This window comes from Macaca nemestrina, chromosome 4 (genome assembly GCF_043159975.1).
Source record: "Macaca nemestrina isolate mMacNem1 chromosome 4, mMacNem.hap1, whole genome shotgun sequence".
Classification (NCBI taxonomy): Eukaryota; Metazoa; Chordata; class Mammalia; order Primates; family Cercopithecidae; genus Macaca; species Macaca nemestrina.
In genome coordinates, this window is record NC_092128.1 from 101490813 (window position 1) to 101506593 (window position 15781).

The 15781-nt window shown below is 53.8% G+C and overlaps 1 protein-coding gene across 10 annotated transcripts; it reads left to right on the forward strand.

The window, feature by feature from the left end:
- Nucleotides 1-477: 477 nt before the first annotated feature.
- On the forward strand, nt 478-15515 carry LOC105475818 (growth hormone releasing hormone receptor). 10 transcript variants are annotated; one of them, XM_011731340.3, is made up of 15 exons: nt 479-662; nt 936-1086; nt 4496-4601; nt 4728-4835; nt 5542-5639; nt 6498-6593; nt 6789-6886; nt 7632-7773; nt 9654-9807; nt 10094-10154; nt 10672-10741; nt 11493-11620; nt 12151-12280; nt 13276-13317; nt 15106-15515. In XM_011731340.3, exons 2-15 carry the CDS (start codon nt 1066-1068, stop codon nt 15229-15231), a joined length of 1380 nt encoding a protein of 459 aa, XP_011729642.2. In that variant the 5' UTR covers nt 479-662; nt 936-1065; the 3' UTR covers nt 15232-15515. The 10 variants fall into 10 exon arrangements, with proteins under 10 accessions (XP_024646597.2, XP_011729647.2, XP_011729642.2 ...); XM_024790829.2 differs by lacking the exons at nt 936-1086; nt 15106-15515 and adding an exon at nt 13397-13488 and having other exon boundaries at nt 478-662; XM_011731336.3 differs by lacking the exon at nt 936-1086.
- Nucleotides 15516-15781: the final 266 nt, after the last annotated feature.

Sequence of the window (15781 nt, forward strand, 5' to 3'; positions counted from 1 at the left end):
AGATCACATTTCCTTTCTTAAGACCATTCCAACCCTCCATCTCCACTGATACCATCCCCTTCCCCTTCCCCACCAGGTCCACACAGCTCTGACCACTCTCCAGCCTTGTGGATAAGGCTAGGAGCACACACCAAACAACCTGGGGGCTTCCCAAGGGCAGGCCCAGGTCCCCTTCCTATTCTGTAAGATCCCATCAATCTGAGAGGTCACTCCAGCGATGACCACCAGATACCTGGGCCTAGAGAAGAAAGTAGTAGAGAATATTGACCAAGTGACCTGTGGCTGTCACCTCTCTGGGCCTTTGCTATCAGGACAGACACACGGACTTATAGCCAGAGTAGAAGGTGGTGAGGGCAGGGCTCAGCCCCTGCCTGCTGGAAACAGAGTCCCACCTCAGGGTCAGGGCTGAACTGAGCAGGTGTCCTGCAATCCTGGTGAATATTCAGCGGGCTGTGTCCCCTTGGCTACCTCCTGCCTATGCAAACAGCCACCTGAGAAAGGGAAGCAGAGGGTGCGGTGGCAGCGGCTGTTTCAGGGGACAGCAAGGGAGGGAAGACACCCAAGGCTTACTGAGGCTGGTGGAGGGAGCCACTGCTGGACTCACCATGGACCGCCGGATGTGGGGGGCCCACGTCCTCTGCGTGTTGAGCCCGTTACCGACCGTGAGTAGCCAGTTCAGACCCTCCTGCCTCTCCCACTGGGCTCCAGATTTGGGAGCCACAGGGCCAACTGGAGCCTGATGGAGACCCTACTGCCCTTCGACTCTAGAGTCCCTCCCAATGAACAGGTGCCAGGTTGTGGCTTGGAGAGCTCCTGATACCTGGGCCCCCTCCCTCATCTCCCTCTGCCTGGCGGTCTGTAGTGACTCTGGGTAGCGCTATTAACATGTCCTTCTTGGGGCTGAGCTGAGCTCACCTTCCTGTTGCTTCCCCCAGGGCCTGGCTGTGCCCTCTGGGGGCCACAGAGACTGTCTGCCCCAAGACAGTGCCTCAGAATTGGGAAGGCAAAGTCAGGACCCCGTCTTAGTCCCCCCAGTCGGCTCTTTCTCTTGGCTGTGCATCTGTGATGCTTCCACACGCTCCTGTGGTAAGATTTCCAGACCCCTTCTTAGCCCCATGACTCCCTGAGCCACTCTCCAATTTGGCGGTTTCCTTCGAAGAGGGTGTGGCCAGGGAAGGAGTGGAACCTGAGGAGTTGGTGGAGACCAGCTGCTTCTGCTCCAGCAGTTAGAGGATCCATCATCCTCTCATGATGCCGAGGGCTGGAGAGGCTTTTGACAACCAAATAGTACTCCATGGGCTAGAGAGCTGGAGCACGGGGATCAGGAGAGAGGGCCCTTCCTGAATGTGCTGCAGTTTCCCAGTAACTTTCTAGGTTACTGCAAGTGACAGCAGGGACCATACTGGAAGTCACAAGGTTCTGGTGGGGGCTGAAGCATTCTTCCTCCGCTGCCTTATTGGAGGGTGCTGCCCCTCCCGAGCACCTTGCTGCACCTGCTCTTAAGTGCACAGGCTTTGGGCTTGAATCCTGGACCCATGAAACTAGTCACGTGACCTGCAAGTTCCTCAGCCTTCTTGAGCCTTGCTTATCTCTTTTGTTAAAAGAGAAAATATCCTCTGGCCTGGATTGTTGTGCATTGAGTGGAATCTGATTTGTCAAGGGCTGGGCATCGGGGTGCAACACAGGAAACTTCGACTGCCCCCTGGCTGCCATCTGTGTGTGCTCTACAGCAAAAGATTAATTTTTAGCAGAGGGACCCAAGACCTGGTGGTGGCCATTCAGCAGATGGTGCCAGCACCAAAGCTAGAACTCAATCACTGTTTCCCAGTGTGGGCTCCATCCCCTGCTGACACCAGGAAGAGCAGCAGGCACAGATGCGAGGCCTGGGGGTCCAGGGCGATGGAGCCTCCCCTCGGGGGTGGGTGGGGCCCAGGATGTGTGTGGGGGTGACTGGGAGCCCCAGGATGTGTTTTGCCAGTCCTGATTCAGCAGGAGCATTTGGATAAATCTTGGAACAATCTGTCCTTCCACTCCCACCACTTCCCTCCCTAGAATGTCTCCTTACATCTGGCCCTGTGACCACACATCCTGAGTCATTAGTTGGGCTTCCCTGAATTTCCCTCCTTCTCTTAGAAGTGTGGGCACTGTCTGTCCATCCTTTTGGCAAGAGGCTGCTCACCTAGAGTCCTTTGCCCTCAGTGGTTCCCCCAGATTGGCCCTGAAAAGTTTCCCAGGCAGGGTTGGGGCTTGCCAGACTGTGCGGTAGGCGGAAGGATAGGCCGAGACCACAGCTCTTCCAACAGCCCAGGGTCAATGTCAGGTTGACAGTGTGAGAAAGTCCCATACAGGCCCGTCTGCCCTCCTGCTCTTCCTTCCCTGCTTCGTGCACTCAGTCTGTTGGGAGATGTGGGGGAGACGCAATGGGGCTCTGCCCTGAGATGGACCTGGGGTTCATGAGTCCTGGGGAGGAAGCCAAGAGCTGAGTCTGGGGCACCCACCAAAATCAGACCTGGAGCCTGGGTAATGGGTGACATCTGCACCCTGAGGCCCTGCAGCGCCAAGCAGGAGATGGCAGAGCTGCATCCAAGCCATGGACCCATGGGGTCAGCAGGGCGGGACAGGAGTGACTTCTGCCAGGGCAGCACTGGCGGGGGTGACCCTCCTTACTGGGCTGGGTCTCCAGATCTTCTCCTAGCCCGCAAGTCTGCGGCAGGGCCCTCAGGTCTCTCCATGTGGTCACCCACCGTCTATTGTCCCCATTCTGGTGGTCAAAGTCTCTACTCTCTGACCCAGCCCTGGTCTTACATCTGCTGCACTATTTGCTGTGCCTGCATTTCTCCCAAAGAACACTAGCTGTTAATTAAACCTTTGCTGACACGGATCCTGTTAGACATCAAGGGGGTGTGTGTGGCGGGGGGCGGGGGTGGGGTGGGGTGTGGGCCATGGGGAGAGAAACATTAGTCCTGAGCAGATACTTCCCCAATACACCTTTTTCCACTTCCCTTGTCCTTGCACATGCTGTTCCTTCTGTTCCAGACACTCTTCTCCCCACTGCGTGTGTCTGGCTCTAAAAAGTGCTCCTTTGTCCCCAGGTCCAGCTCAAATGCCACCTCCCCAATCCCTGTGAGAGGGACACTCCCTCCCATGGTACCTGTCTTGCTTCTTTTTGTTTGTTTTTCTGAGACGGAGTCTCACTTTATCGCCCACGCTGGAGTGCAGTGGCACGATCTCGGCTCACCGTAACCTCTGCCTCCTGGGTTCAAGCGATTCTTCCACCTCAGCCTCCCGAGTAGCTGGGATTACAGGAGCATGTCACCACGCCTGGCTAATTTTTGTATTTTTGTAGAGATGGTGTTTTGCCACGTTGGTCAGGCTGGTGTCTAACTCCTGACTTCAGGTGATCCGCCCACTTTGGCCTCCCAAAGTGCTGGAATTACAGGCATGAGCCACTGCGCCCGGCCCCTGTCCTGCTTCTGATCACAGCTTGCACAGGGTCTATTAGGATCCAGCCCTTCTCCCTTCCCCAGCCACTCCTCTCCTGTGGAAGCCTCGGGGAACAGACGTCTACACTGGTTGACTCGGATGTGTGTTTTATATAAAAATGTGTATGCTGTATACCCAGTTCACAGTGCAGAAAGTCTGTTTTGTAAACTTGGCTTCCCTTCTATGTAACTGTTTGGGCTCTGGCCTACTGGGCGAGCAGTTTTGGTTTTCCTCCAGTTTGGGGCGGTGGGAGGGAGAAGTGCTAGAAATTGCTGCTGTTCATTCCCAGTTCCCTGGAGAACTTGTTAAAATGCAAAGTGCTAGATCCACCCTAGATCTCTGCATATCCCTGCTTCCATCCCAGTGGATCTCTAGTAGATTCTTGATGCACACTTTCAGAAGCACTGCTAGAAGATTTCCAAAAAAACCCCAACTTGTTTCCAGCTTCCAGAGATCATTTCTCATGGCCACTGTGTAGCACGAGATCTGGGAAGCTCCTAAAACTATAGTCTTTCAGGGTTGCTCAGCTGTCAAGGCTATGATCCTTTCATCTACACATCCATGGACCCACACATCCATCCTTACACAGCTCTCTCACTCATCCACCACGCACCCATCCATGCAGCCAGTCATCTGTCCGTCCATCCATCCGTCCATCCATTCATCCACCTCCCCAGCCATATATTTGTCTGTCTGTCTGTATACTCATCCATTCCACCAGCCAGCTGCCTAGGCAGTCACACCTACCTTCCTTTCTTTCTTCCTTCCTTTCTTTCTTTCTTCCTTCCTTCCTTCCTTCCTTCCTTCCTTCCTTCCTTCCTTCCTTCCTTCCTTCCTTCCTTCCTTGTATCTGAACATCCACCAAACACACCTGAAAGTACTGCGAGCAGGTCTTTGCTCAGGATTAGGGCACAGAAATGAATAAGGATTCGTCCCTGTTCTCAGGTCATGTGGACCACAGAGCCCAGAAAGGCACTCAATTGGCTTGGCTCATCCTGTTCACTGTTTCCAGCAGGTATTGGGCCACATGCACCCAGAATGTGACCTCATCACCCAGCTGAGAGAGGATGAGAGTGCCTGTCTACAAGCAGCAGAGGAGATGCCCAACGCCACCCTGGGTATGGGGCCTAGGAGGCAGGTGGCGGCTCCTCTGATTCCTTTGTGTCCTCTGGCATCACCCCTCAGATTACTGGGGCAGCCCTGTGGCTGGGCTGAGTCTCTGCTGCTCCCGGCTCTCTATCCAGGCTGCCCCAGGACCTGGGATGGGCTCCTGTGCTGGCCGACGGCAGGATCCGGCGAGTGGGTCACCCTCCCCTGCCCTGATTTCTTCTCTCACTTCAGCTCAGAGTCAGGTGAGGGGTCCTGGGTATGGCAGTGGGAAAGGGAGGTGCTTTCGTCTGGAAGTGGCAGAATCTGGCAGACACGTCACTGGCTTTGGGGGCAGGCCGACCTGGGTTTGTATACCAACTTCCCCTCTTCTGGGGTGACCTCGGGCCCGTCAGTCAATCCTGACCTCTGCTTCCTGAGCTGTGAACTGGGGAGAACGAAAGCATTAACTGCGCAAGAAAGGATTAGAGTGCGGAACCTGTAAGTGCTGGACCTGGGTGCCCTCCAGTGTTAGCAGGAGGCTGGCTGCAAGGGTGGAGGAGGGCAGGCCTGCCTGTCTGCCAAGACACCACTAACTGCCCAGGATGGAGAGGGTGGGGCACCCCGCTGCTCTGCTTTACCTCCCTGGCCTGGGTGCCTGGACTGTGAGGGCCTCTTTTCTCCCCTGCTGCCTTTAGGAGGCTGGCAGCCCAGCTCACCACTCCCCACCCCTCAGGGGAGTAATCCTCTCTGTGCAGAGATGGCGCCCGGGAAGCCAGAGATGGAAGGCCCCATAGTGTGTCCCTGGGTAGGCTACACCTGGGCTCCAGGCCTCTGGAGCTGCCCTCTCTGTTGCTGAGAGGAACTGTCCATGCAAACCCTGCCAGGGTCACTTGATGGTCCATGGCACCCCCAGCCCCCTCCTGGGGAGAGGGAAGGGGTTGTGGCTAGAGAGTCTTGCTTGCCTCCCAGGGGCTGTGAAGCGGGATTGTACCATCACTGGCTGGTCTGAGCCCTTTCCACCTTACCCTGTGGCCTGCCCTGTGCCTCTGGAGCTGCTGGCTGAGGAGGTAAGAGGCTCCCGGCATCTTGGAGGAAGGACTGCCATGGACATTCGTATGGGTGGGTGCACAACGTCGGGGCCTCCATTCCCCAGCCTGCAGGTTGGAATATTCCTTACAGCGGTTTTCCAGCAGACAGCAGTGAAGCGTCTGGAGGAGAGGGGGTCTTCTGCTAAGTTACTCAAGGGTGACCCACGGGCCAAGTTACTTGGAGGGAGAAGCGGGGCAGAGGGCATGTGGGAGATCTGCTGCCTGCTGTCTTGGTTCCGTGTCCAGGTCTCCAGGGCAGGGAGCTTAAAGTGGTTCCAGAGGCAACAAGGATCCTGGCAGCCCTGGGAAGTTCCTTTTCTTCTCTGACCCTCAGTCTGTGGAGCAGTGTGCATGGTTGTGGTGTGGGCAAATGAGGGAAACTCAAGCCCAGAGTGATTGCAGAGAGCTCCTAATACCAGCGAGCACACCCACACTTCTGCATCCAGCAGGGCCTTTGCAAGGCACTCCCACACCCACCATCCTGTTTCTCTGTCCCCTTGATCTCTGAAAGGTAAAGCATGACTATAAGCATTTTTCAGATGGAAAGACTGAGTCAGGGACAGGCAGTGATTGCCTGGACCCCACAGGAGAGCTGGGATTGGGGCCAGTGCCCGGGCCCCTGCTCCCTTCCCTTGCCTGCACCCTCTATCTTCAGGGCCCGGCCGCACTCTGACTGATACAAACACTTGGCCATGGGAACCTTTAGCCTGCCTGCCTGTGGCTGTCCCCAGGTGTCCCTGGCTATCTCCTTTATTTGGGGACGTTGTGTTCTTAAGCTGGTGAGCAAGCTGGATGTCAATAAAGCTGATTTCCTCTGGTGCTTTTGTCATTCCCCAGGGACCTGTAGTTTCTGTGGCTGCCTCTCCCCACCCCCAGAGCATCATGAGTGTTAAGCGTCTCCACTCCTCGCCACTGCTCCTCCCTCACCCACAGGTCAGGTGGAAGGCAGGCTGGAAATGAAAGCCCTAGTGCATAGGGGGAGCTTTCCATGGTACCTGCGGACACCTCTGTCTCCAGATGGGCAATGTTGGGGTGGAATGGCAAAGGCTTCACCTGCTTGATTGCCAAGCCTCTCTTTCCCCCAAAGGCCCTGAAGTTGAGAATTTCTTCCGTCTCTGCCCTTCCCAGGAATCTTACTTCTCCACAGTGAAGATTATCTACACCATGGGCCATAGCATCTCTATTGTAGCCCTCTTCGTGGCCATCACCATCCTGGTTGCTCTCAGGTTTGCCATCCTCATCACCAGCTCAAGAACCTTCCTTGGCTCCCTATTTCTCAGAGGGCCAAGTCTGCTTCCTTGCCTGCATAGCCATGAACTTCCCAGATCTAGGCACCATACCCATGTCTAACTTTCCCTTCCCTTTTCCCCACCATGTAGACCCATCTCTTCCAACACCAGAACTCACTCCTATCTCTGCCCCTTTGCTTATGTGGCACTCATTCTATTTGCTTGGAATTCCTCATTTTTCTCAGTGTATTTATATCTGAGAAAGCCCGGCTTCTATCTGCATCTAACAGTCCTCTGCCTCCTGCCCGGAGCCCCTCTTGACTGTTACAACTCTCTGACCATTGTCCCTTTTAAGACCCCACCCCCTCCTCTAGCCTTCAAAGTCTGAGCACGGCATCTGGCCTGTGCTGATCTTGGTCTCATGGGGATGAGTGTCTCTGATCATCCAGGGGGCTCCCATGTGTGGTACCTGCCATTTCTGCCTCTTTTCCCTGAGACTATGAGCACCCTCAAGGCAGGGACCAGATATTCCTCTGTTTCCACACTTACCCTGAGCACAGGAATGGTTGCTCAGCTGTCCTGCAAGGGTTAAACTGAAGCCTCAAGTTCAGCTCAATTCAATTCAGTTTGATTGCATCCAATTTGATTCGATTCACCTCCTGCCCTGCTCAGCCCAGTTGCAGCACACCAGAATCCCCTCCCCCACTTGCTTCTTGTTCCTCATTTCTCCCATTCCCCCCAGGAGGCTCCACTGCCCCCGGAACTACGTCCACACCCAGCTGTTCGCCACTTTTATCCTCAAGGCGGGTGCTGTGTTCCTGAAGGATGCTGCCCTTTTCCACAGCGACGACACTGACTACTGCAGCTTCTCTACTGTAATGGCCGTGGGTGAAGGGGCTGGGTGGGTAGGGGAGAGAGGAGGTGGGATTACAGACCCAGAAGTGCCTGCCCCAGCCTTTCCTGCCCTGTGGGCTGACCCTGGAGCTCCTGCATGGCCAATTACAGAACAGGAAAATGCTCCTCTCCCATGTCAGGCCCTAAGTTCTCACGCCTTTCCTGGACTGTGGTGTCGATCCATGTCATTCCCTATATTGCATGCTCTACTCCGCATTCTGTAGTCCAACCTAGACCACGTTTCACTATGCACCGCCTTTTCCTTTCCTTTCATCCTTCCCTGCGCACTCATTGGTCTGTGCTGGGGGTGTGTATGCAAGGGGCTGGGAGGAGCTGGGTCCCTCCTTCAGGAAGAGCCCATGGGGCAGAATGCACACAGATTAGGGGACTCTCAAGTGGAGGAAGCTGAGAGCTAGGAGAGAATGAGAGAGGGCTTCAGGGAGGAAGGGACCCTGGAGCTGTGTTGGCAGCAACGATAGCGAGATGGGGAAGGAGAACATTTCAAGAAGAGGGACCAGGGTGAACAAACTCGCAAAGACAGAAGGACCTAGGCCATGTGCAAGAAACTGGGAAGGCACCATGGGAGAGGTGGAGTGGAGACAATAAGAGGCAACTGAAATTAAAGGGAAGTTGGGCAGAATGTGGAGACCCAGCAACTGCTGGATTCTCTACAAGTGTGCTGGAAATGAACAGCGAAATCAGCGAGCAAACTAACACATGACCTCAATTAACTGATGAAAGAATTAATCATACTTCATACTGAGCACTTATTTTGTGCCAGGCATTGCACTAAGTGCTTTACATGTATAGTTATCCTTTGAACAACGTGGGGTTAGTGGTGTTGGTCCCCCTTTCAGTTGAAAATTCAAGTATAACTCTTGACTCCCCCAAACTTAACTGATTGCCTACTGTTGACCTGAAGCCTTACCAAAAACATAAATGACCGATTAACACATACTTATCTGTTACATGTGTTATATACTGTATTCTTACAATAAAGTAAGCTAGAGCAAAATTTTTAAGAAAATCATAAAGAAGGGAAAATAAATTTCCTGTTTTTAAATGGAAGTGGATCATCGCGGAGGTCTTCACCCTCATCGTCTTTATGTTGAGTAGTCTGAGGGGCAGGAGGAAGAGAAGTTGGTCTTGCTGTCTTAAGGGTGACAGAGATGGAAGAAAATCTATGTGTAAATGGACTTCAGCAGTTCACACCTTTGTTGTTCAAGAATCAGCTGGCATTATCTCTTGAATTTTTAAAACAGCTTGAAGAAGAAAGCATCATTTTAATCCCATTTTGTAGAGGAGAGGCAATTGGCAAGGTCACCCAGTGGCACACAGGTGGGGCTGGGATCAAACCTGGGCCAACGGAACTCAGAGGTGGTCCTGCTCCCCCACTGGCAGGTGATCAAGTCATGCAGTGAGTGAGTGAATGCACGGGTGCCTGTGTGTGTGTTTTTGCAAGACAGAACTGTGGCTGAATAAGTCAGCTCTAGGGATTGACTTCAGCTCAGGAAGGATGGGGGTAAGTGAAAATAGAAGCAAGTCTTAGGCAGTTTCCATTTAATCCTTATGACAAGGACTTGAGCTAGGTATTGGAAGTTTTTCCTTTTACAGATGAAAAGCTAAGGTGTGAGGAGATTTGCACAGGAAATAGATGGCAAATTAGAAGCCAGGCTGTCTAGATCCCAAATCTGTGCTCTTAACCCTCAGTGTATATCACCACATCTCCTCTCGGGTGGCCCAAGAAGCAGGAGATCCCAGCCTAAGGTGGAGGGGCCTGGAGGTTCTGTATCTGAGTGGAGTAGGGGAGACTGGGGTGGGGGCTCCAGTGGGTGTCCCAGCTCTGAAGCACCCAGGTCCCGGCCCCCAGGTTCTATGCAAGGTCTCTGTGGCCGCCTCTCATTTCGCCACCATGACCAACTTCAGCTGGCTGTTGGCAGAAGCTGTCTACCTGACCTGCCTCCTGGCCTCCACCTCCCCCAGCTCAAGGAGAGCCTTCTGGTGGCTGGTTCTCGCTGGCTGGGGTGAGCACTGAGGGCGGGTTGGGCACCATGGGGAGGTAAAGGGTTGGGAAGGCCCAGAGAGTTCACATAAAGGCCCCTCCACCTCACTCTGAGGCCCAGAGAAGCGGAGGGACAAGCCACAGTCCGGCAGCAAGTGTTGGAGGTGGCACCAGGGCCCTGGCTCTAGGGTCCTGTCCGGCCCTGCCTTTGCAGTGCCCTACCTGGCTGATGGTGGTGGGAGGTGGGGCCAGAGCTCAGAGCCAAAGATGCAGACCCCCTCGCTTGTGTCTCCCCTGTCCTCCCATAGGTCTGCCCGTGCTCTTCACTGGCACGTGGGTGGGCTGCAAACTGGCCTTCGAGGACGTTGCGTGAGTCGGAGCAGCCACCTCATCATACCGGCTGGGCCTACATGGGGTGTGGAGTGGACAGTCAGGCCACGGGCTGTTCTCCAGGCTGGGAAGAGGAGGAGGAGGGACCTCTCGGCTAAGTTGGGGGGTGGGAGAACAGTCTGTGGGTAGCACAGAAGAGGCATGAGCCTGGCAGGAGAGTGGAGCTCAGATTCCTAGGGCTGTGGGGCTGGGGGAAGGTGGGGCGAGGGAGCTGCCAGGGGGCTTCCTGGAGAAAGGGACGTGTTGGGGCCAGCAAGGAGGCCTTGAACAGGCAGAGTTCAGAAACGTTTGTCCATCTAGGTGGATACAAAGGGTGAGCCCAGCCTGGATGGGGGTGCCCCTTTGGGTGAGACCCTAACTGGCTGAGACAGGAGAAAAGGCTGGAGGGGAGGTGGGTGAGACCAGAAGGCATGAATACCCAAGAGAGGAGGGAGGTGCCTGCGTCACCACAGTAAAGGGGACCTTCCAACAATGGCATTCTTGCCTCTCTCCCCAGGTGCTGGGACCTGGACAACAGCTCCCCCTACTGGTGGATCATCAAAGGGCCCATCGTTCTCTCAGTCGGGGTCAGTCCCTGGGCCAGTGTCCTTCGCTTTATTCAGTCAACCTCCCTGGAACTACCGAGGGGCTGTGCACAGCAGGAAATGCAACTCCAGGCTGGGTGTCTTGAAGACTGGGCTCCAGCCTCGCTCTGCCACTGATTCTCTGTGAGGCCCTCTCGGGGCCTCAGTATCCTGTTAGTAAAACCAGAGGGGTGGTGGTCTCCATCAGCATGCAGGCTGTTCCAGCTCAATTTTGATGAGTGTAATGCACTGGGTGCAGATCATTTACCATTGCAGTGAGAGACTGGGGGTGCGGGCAGGGGGCAGTAAATGGAGTCTGCAGCTAAACCCCTCTCCTCCCTCTGCTCTCACACACAACACAGAGGCAGTGAAGACTGCTTTGCATGGCTTTGGTAAATGTACAAATGTTTTGCAGCTTAGCAACTGTGCAAAGTGAGGGACATCTGCTTTGTGCTAGAGAAGAGCCTGGGAGGTGGCTGGAGGCAGGTGGCGAGGCCTGATGGCCCCCCTTGATCCCAGGACTGGAGAGGGACAGGAATCCTGGGTCCTTCTCTGTCCTCCAAGGCTCAAATGTGGGACCTCCCAGCTCCAGGTTACAAATTCTGGAGCAATGATCTGTGCATTCATTCACCTGCACATTCTCACGTCTCAAGGATTTAAATTTTCTAGTTCCCAAATGGGCTGGGGCTCACCCCAGCCACCCAAGGCTACCCCCTGACCCTTGTCTTCCACCTTCCTATGCCTCTATTTCCAGGTGAACTTTGGGCTTTTTCTCAATATTATCCGCATCCTGGTGAGGAAACTGGAGCCAGCTCAGGGCAGCCTCCATACCCAGTCTCAGTATTGGTACTGTGTGTTCATGTCTGGGGACACTGGGAAAGGGTAACTGGAGAGGGATTCTATGTGGTGGTTCTGTCTCTTCCAACAGGCATTCATGACCTCAGCCCCATACTCTTCCCTATGTACCCAGAGACAGAATAGACCTGGCCCCTTCCTTCTAGGGGATCACATTATTGGAAGGATGAGGACTCCAAACAGCCAGTTCCCATGCCAAATAGAACGATGAGTGCTGGGGTCAATTTCTATGGGAGCCTGGGGAGAGGGATCCTTTCTAGGTGAAGGGTGGTGTGGTCAAGGAAGACTTCCTAGAGGAAGTGGTTTTGATCCACACTTTGAAAGATGCATAGACTTTGGGATAAACTGGGGCAAGAACAGTTGGCAGGGGAACCAGCAGGATCCAGGGCCCAGAAATAAAAAAAAAATGCCCAGGGTGATTGTGGGGAGGTGGCATTTCCCAAGGTGGCTGGTTCACAGAGTGGATATAGGGAGGTGGTAGGAAGTGAGAGGAGATGAAGTGCACATGACGGTTTCTAATCCCAGCCTTGGGAGCCTTGGATTTGTCTTTCCTGCAGGCGTCTCTCCAAGTCGACACTTTTCTTGATCCCACTCTTTGGAATTCACTACATCATCTTCAACTTCCTGCCAGACAATGCTGGCCTGGGCATCCGCCTCCCCCTGGAGCTGGGACTGGGTTCCTTCCAGGTGAGGCCTCTGCAGGCACTCTTTCTTTCAATTGGGGGTGCTGGAGGGAGGTGCTGTTGCCCACGGGCCTTGGCTGAGTTCATGACAGGGTGACGGCTATTCTTTTTCATCCATCTATTCAAATATCTGTCTGTCTGTCCATCTTCCAGCCACCCATCTATCTATGTATTCAACTACCCATGCATTCTTCCATCCATTCATCCATCCATCCATCCATCCATCCATCCATCCATCCATCCATGCATCCATCCATGCATCCATCTACCCACCAACCCATCCATCCATCCATCCATCCATCCATCCACCTATCCATCCATCCATCCATGCATCCATCCATGCATCCACCCACCCACCCACTCACCTACCCACCCACCCACCAATCCATCCATCCACCCACCCACCACCGATCCATCCATCCATCCATCCATCCATCCATCCATCCATGCATCCATCCATGCATCCATCTACCCACCAACCCATCCATCCATCCATCCATCCATCCATCCATCCATCCATCCATCCATGCATCCATCCATGCATCCACCCACCCACCCACTCACCTACCCACCCACCCACCAATCCATCCATCCACCCACCCACCACCGATCCATCCATCCATCCATCCATCCATCCATCCATCCATGCATCCATCCATCCATCCATCCATCCATCCAGCCAGCCAGCCAGCCAGCCAATCTATTCGACTCTTACTGATCCCCTATTATGTGCCAAGTGTTGTGCTCATTCACAAGGGATGCAGACATAAAGTCAGAGGAATGGGGCCAACAGTACAGCCCTGGCAGGCTTGCTACAACAATTCTATGAGACAATATGCCTGGCACATAGTAAGGAATGAATGCATCTAAATTCCCCTTTCAATCAGACCTGGCCCAAGCCATAGCCTGGGGATGAGTAGGGAAAAGGTAGCAGAAAGACTGTGGACACCTTCAGGCCAGCAAAGTGTTCTGATGGGGTCTTTCTTCTTTGCCCCACAGGGCTTCATCGTGGCCATCCTCTACTGCTTCCTCAACCAAGAGGTGTGTGACTTTTGAGGCTATCCCTCATGGAGTCCCCCTCCCACCAGACCTAAGGCCTCCCCTCCTCTCTCCCACTCAGGTCCTGTAAACCCCAGCTCAGGCCACACCTTGACTCCTGTGAGCCTTTGTGGTAGTCTGTCCTGAGCTGCTGGATCAAGCTGAACCGGAATATTTCCTGTAAACATCTCTTATCTACCCTTCCTCTGAGCTGGGCCAAGTTCTACTAGCTACTCTTCGGGAGGTGGAGGAGGCCTTTCAGGGATCAGGAGAAGGATTAGGGTAGGGAGTCAGAAGGAATCCCCCAGTTATGTGTTCCTAAAATTGAACAAAAGGGAGAGTTGTTCAATTTCAGCTGAGGGAGAGACAATCAGAGAGAACAGATAGAGGAACCAAGAAAGTCAGAGGTAAACATACAGGGAACTAGGAAAATAATCAGATGCAGAGACAAAGAGGAAGATCCGGAGCCCGAGAAACAGAGAGCACCTAAAGGAAACAGACACACAAAGAGAGTGGATGGAAGGGGAGATAGGCGTGAAAAGACAGAACAGATGGTGCTGCTGCACATGTGGAAACGTGGTGACATGGCAGAGACTGACGCAAAGTGAATTCCACCCAGGAGACACTGAATTTCCCCCTTAGGACAGTCCTGCTCTGGGGAGAGAGGCGGGGGAGAATTGATCTCAATGCCCCAGACTCCCAAGTTCCACCTTCGTGCACCTGCAGGGCCATGGGCTCCCTCTGCTGGCCATGGATTTGCCAGGGGCTCTGCATTCTGTGAGAGTTGGCTGCAGATGCCCTGTCCCCTTCGCTGTGGAGTGTTGCTCCCATCTCATCTGCCACCTCTGTCCCTTACTGCTCCTTCCACTCTCCCTCTCTTTACTCCTCACCTGGCCTCTCTAAGTCCCATTCAGCCTTATCTGGTGTCTGGGTGTAGCAGACCATGGGCCCTTGGGGTCCTGGGAGGGGCAAGAAGCAGCCCAGGTGGAGGCTGGTGGGGTGTGGAAAAAGTGTTTCCACAAAGAGTTGTGAAGGGAGCTGTCTCGGGAAGCGGTGTTGGAGACCAGGTGGTTACATACCTCTGGTGACGGTGAGCTTACTACCTCCCAATAGCTCTTTCTGTTGTCAGGCAGCTATGGGAAAGATTATCTTTATGTTGAACAGGTATCTGATTCCTTTTATCTTTCATCACAACCCCAGTTCGGCTCCACTGCTTGAGGCACATTCTCTCAGCACCCTATGCCCCTGAAAGCCCCTTGGAGATGGAAAGATACAGACAGCACCCCCACCCCCCAATCCCACCCTTCCACCTCACCCCAGGCTACTTTTCTTTTAGTGACTTTCAGTTCCCTCAGCTGCAACCCCTCAGATAGAGTTCTGAATCCTCTCTCCCTTCAGATCGTGTCCTCTGGACAGATTTCCAGCGGCCAGAGTTGAGCTCACAAAATTGAGCCCCAGAGCAAGGAGTGGTCTAAGTGATTAAGAGAGAACAGGGTGGTTATTTGACCAGGAACTCAAGAAAGCACCTATACATGTCTTTAGCTGGGCTCAGACAAAGGCAGGGCTAAAAGGCAGAGAAAGGTGCTAAAAGAATGGTGAGAAATACCACAGGAAGGAGGAAGTAGTATCCTCCAGAGGTAGTACTTAGTAGTGCCTGTGCCCAAGCATGACTTTTCCTGCCCCATGTCTCTGTTTCTCTTACACGGCCTCTCCCTGCACCTTAGTCTCATTGGGGTTGAGTAGCAAAGCCACAGGGGGACCTTCCTAACAGCCTCTTCCTTGTCCCTGGAGGTGAGGACTGAGATCTCACGGAAGTGGCATGGCCATGACCCTGAGCTTCTGCCAGCCTGGAGGACCCGTGCTAAGTGGACCACGCCTTCCCGCTCGGCGGCAAAGGTGCTGACATCTATGTGCTAAGCTGCCTCATCATGCCACTGGAGTCCACACTTGAACTTGGGCAGCTACCATGGGTCTGCCATGCTCTGGCAGAGCAAGGGGGCCATATCCCCACCCCAGCTGTTACCCAGCCTGGGGTAGGGGCGGCCCTTCCTCCCTGTCTCTGCATCTGACTCTCTTTTGAGGTTCCTGTATGTTTACTTCTGACTTCTGTGGTCCCTCTGTGTCTGCTCTCATCCATTCCTTTTCCTGGGGCCTGGGGCTCTAGCCCAAGCCTCAGAGGAGCCAATAAACCTGTAAATGAATAGACATATGTTTGAGTGAGTAAATGGGCCTCTAAAGGGGAGCGCACCTGCGTTCTTTATTTGGATGTCTGGTGCTGAGCTGTGTTCATCATTCCTCAGTTCATGCTACATGATGATTATGTATCTGTGCAAGGGGCCTCTTGTTTTATTTATTCTTAAAATGTACTCTCTTTTGTCTTCACCACTCCCATTCGCCTCCTCTCACAGGCAAACAAGCGAGCATGCTTAATTTGAATACTTGTGTTTCTGTGTGTCTTGCAAAATAC

What these genes read in the sequence shown, in the direction of transcription:
- LOC105475818 (XM_011731336.3), top strand. Translation starts at nt 606, where the DNA reads ATGGACCGCCGGATGTGGGGGGCCCACGTCCTCTGCGTGTTGAGCCCG. An exon ending in TGGAGCTGCTGGCTGAGGAG is followed by an intron (nt 5,640 to 6,497) that starts GTAAGAGGCTCC and finishes GTCATTCCCCAG; the next exon opens with GGACCTGTAGTTTCTGTGGC. An exon ending in CCATCGTTCTCTCAGTCGGG is followed by an intron (nt 10,742 to 11,492) that starts GTCAGTCCCTGG and finishes CTCTATTTCCAG; the next exon opens with GTGAACTTTGGGCTTTTTCT.